This window comes from Cebus imitator, unplaced genomic scaffold (assembly GCF_001604975.1).
Source record: "Cebus imitator isolate Cc_AM_T3 unplaced genomic scaffold, Cebus_imitator-1.0 Scaffold0, whole genome shotgun sequence".
NCBI classification, from domain to species: domain Eukaryota; kingdom Metazoa; phylum Chordata; class Mammalia; order Primates; family Cebidae; genus Cebus; species Cebus imitator.
The window spans coordinates 5239352-5242265 of NW_016107315.1; the positions used below are offsets into that span (position 1 = coordinate 5239352).

The 2914-nt window shown below is 54.5% G+C and overlaps 2 protein-coding genes across 2 annotated transcripts in view; one reads left to right on the top strand and one right to left on the bottom strand.

Moving 5' to 3' along the window:
• The window catches only part of ARIH2 (ariadne RBR E3 ubiquitin protein ligase 2), an 88406-nt gene extending 86654 nt beyond the window's left edge, over nucleotides 1-1752 (bottom strand). The window contains exon 1 of the mRNA XM_037744935.1: nucleotides 998-1752. The gene's annotated coding sequence lies outside the window, so the exon portion shown is untranslated. The remainder of the gene's footprint in view (nucleotides 1-997) is intronic.
• A 686-nt stretch (nucleotides 1753-2438) lies between these two features.
• On the top strand, nucleotides 2439-2710 carry LOC108290000 (cytochrome c oxidase subunit 7C, mitochondrial-like). Its single transcript, XM_037745050.1, has one exon. The coding sequence runs from the start codon at nucleotides 2518-2520 to the stop codon at nucleotides 2701-2703; it is 186 nt and encodes a 61-aa protein (XP_037600978.1). The 5' UTR covers nucleotides 2439-2517; the 3' UTR covers nucleotides 2704-2710.
• Nucleotides 2711-2914: the final 204 nt, after the last annotated feature.

Sequence of the window (2914 nt, forward strand, 5' to 3'; positions counted from 1 at the left end):
AAAAAAAAAAAAAAAATTTCCTCCAGAGCCAAAGTCACATGTTCAGAGGACCATACAACCACCCCGGGCTTGCTCACCCGTGATGACCACGAACAGAGCACAGAAGTTTTAGTGAGTCTGATGACGTTCACTTCAGATATGATCATTAGTGCTTTACGATCATTTACTAACTACACCTCTGAAGAAAAACTTGGCACAAAACTAGAAATCAGCAATTTCGTTCCAAAATACTACACTCTGCAACTGTCTTGTCTAACACGGTGACCACTAGCCACATGTGGTTGTTTAATTACACTTAAAAATTAAGTAAAATTTAAAATTTCGTTTCCCAGGTGCACTAGCCTACAGGTCAAATGCTTAATGGCCACGTGTGGCTAGCAGCGACCATACTGAACAGCAGAGGTATAGAACATGTCCGCTATGACAGAAAGTTCTATGGGCCCCGGGAATGAACAGTACTAAGGCAAAGTCATCCGAGAACCGGCTGCCCAAGCAGCGTCGGGCAAGGGGGCTGCCCAGCTCCGGGGCCGCATGTCCCCTGTGGCGTCGTGGTCTCCGGAATATCCGCGCGGACTCGGAGCCCACGCGCTGAGGATACCCTCCACAGACGGGCGTTAAACCGCGCGGGCAGCGCTGCGAGAGCTACCAAAGACGACTCGAGTGGGGAGCCCCGAGGCCGCGCGTTTCCCCGCCGCGCCAGGCAGGAAGGGCCCATATGTGCCGGCACCAGTTGGTCAGAGGCGGTGGCCTCCGACCTCTCCGCGAGCTGAAAAGGCTGTGAGAGTAAAAAAGGCAGAGAGTCGCTGGGCGCCCGGCCGTCACTCCGCTGACGGCGGGGAACGCTCGAACAGTGTACGGGCGACTGGGAGCGCCCGGGCCTCCCAGGCAGCTGCGAAGGCGGAGTCTGGGCCAGGCCGGGGAGGCGCGCGGAGAGGCCCCCCCCCCACTTACTGGCCCGCCAAGGTAAACAAGGCCGCGACGTGCGCCGCGCACTTACCGGGAGCTGCGGCCCCCCGGCCGCTGAGCCTGGGCAAGCCAGACCGGGTCAGGCCGGGCCAGAGGGATCGGATTGAGGCACAGCGGCAGCAGAAACGGCAGGCCGACGCCGGTCAAGCCCGCGCTGCTTCCTCCCCAGGAGCGGTCTTCGCAGCTCCGGAAGTGCTTGGCGCCGTTGCGTCACTTCCGGACTGGGGTCGACCCACGGTCTCTCAGGTCGCGGCAGGCTCCTGACTAGAGAGCCCCTTTAGCGCCGCCTCCTTGCAACTTGGCGCTCTGACCCAGAGTTTGACAGGATACTGCAGGCTCCGACCGCGTGGGGAGCCACACCATTCGTCTACCAGCGTCTCCCTCCGTGATGATGTTAACCAGCGCGTTTCTTACCGGCTTCCCATATCACTGTTTGTACTCCAGGGTCGGGCACGGAGGGGACATCCTGGCGTCGGTGGAGTGGATAGAGGACCATTGTTTCCCGGCCGCTATCTGGTCAGAGGGGAGCTGGGGCCTGCACCCAGAGGCGGTCGCTGGGTGGCCCCAGAGCCGCAGCCACACCAGGCTTTCGCTTCCCCCGCCTCCGCCTCGTTCGCCGCCCAGTTCTCTGACTTAACGCTCACCGTGCAAGACTGTATCTTAACTGCCTTGCTTGCAGTTTCTTTTTACAGTGTAGGAATTGTCATGATGACTTCCAGTTACCTTCTGGGGCCGGTTGTCAAATGGTGTGGCTAGAGATGGAGCCTCACTCAGATTGTTGCTGCACCACAGTGGAAATGCCCATTAGAAGCCGCTGTTGTTAGGAAGGCTCCAGAGTGTGCAATTCCACAGGCAACAAATCAGATCATTTCCAACTATACTCGAGTCCCTTATATACACATTCAAGATACCTATACTGGCCAGTCGCTGTGGCTCATGCCTGTAATCCCAGCACTTTGGGAGACCAAGATGGGAGGATCGCTTGAGCCCAAGAGTTTGATATACTGAGACCCCTCTCTTCTCTACAAAAAATTTAAAAATTAGCTGGGTGAAGTGACACACGCCTGTGGTCCCACCTATTCAGGAGGTTGAGCTGGGGAGGACAAGGCTGCAGTGCACCGAGATGGCGCCACTGCAGTCCAGCCTCGATGACACAAGGAGACCTTATCTCAAAACAGGAATAACAAGCCATACAATGTAGAAAGCCGTTAAAAATCGTGCTAGGTGGGCTGCTCTGCCTACGGAGTAGCAATTTCTTTGTTTCTTTACTTCTCTAATAAACTTTCTTTCACTTTGCCAACAAAATAAATCATACTGGTTGGTGGAGCATGGTGGCTCACGCTTCTAATCCTAGCACTTTGGGAAGCCAAGGTGAGAGGATCGCTTGAGCCCAGGAGTTGGAGGCTAGCCTGGGCAACATAGTGAGATTCCATGCCTACCAAAAAAAAAAAAAAAAAGTTTTGACGGGTCATGAAAAAAAGCTCTTGGTGAGGTGCAGCCATTTCTTCCGTCCTCGGTCTCTGCACCTTTCGCAGAGCTTCCAGCAGCGCTATGTTGGGCCAGAGCATCCAGAGGTTCACAACTTCTGTGTTACATAGTTGCCACTATGAGGAGGACCCTGGGAAGAATGTGCCACTTACAGTGCAAAACAAGAGGCTGTTACTAGCCATGATGTGTTTGTACTTTGGATCTGGATTTGCTGCACACTTCTTTATAGTAAGACATCAACTGCTTTAAAAATAAGGATGTTGGCCGGGCACGGTGGCTCAAGCCTGTAATCCCAGCACTTTGGGAGGCTGAGGCGGGTGGATCACGAGGTCAAGAGATCGAGACCATCCTGGTTAACATGGTGAAACCCCGTCTCTACTAAAAATACAAAAAACATTAGCTGGGCATGGTGGCGCGTGCCTGTAATCCCAGCTACTCAGGAGGTTGAGGCAGGAGAATT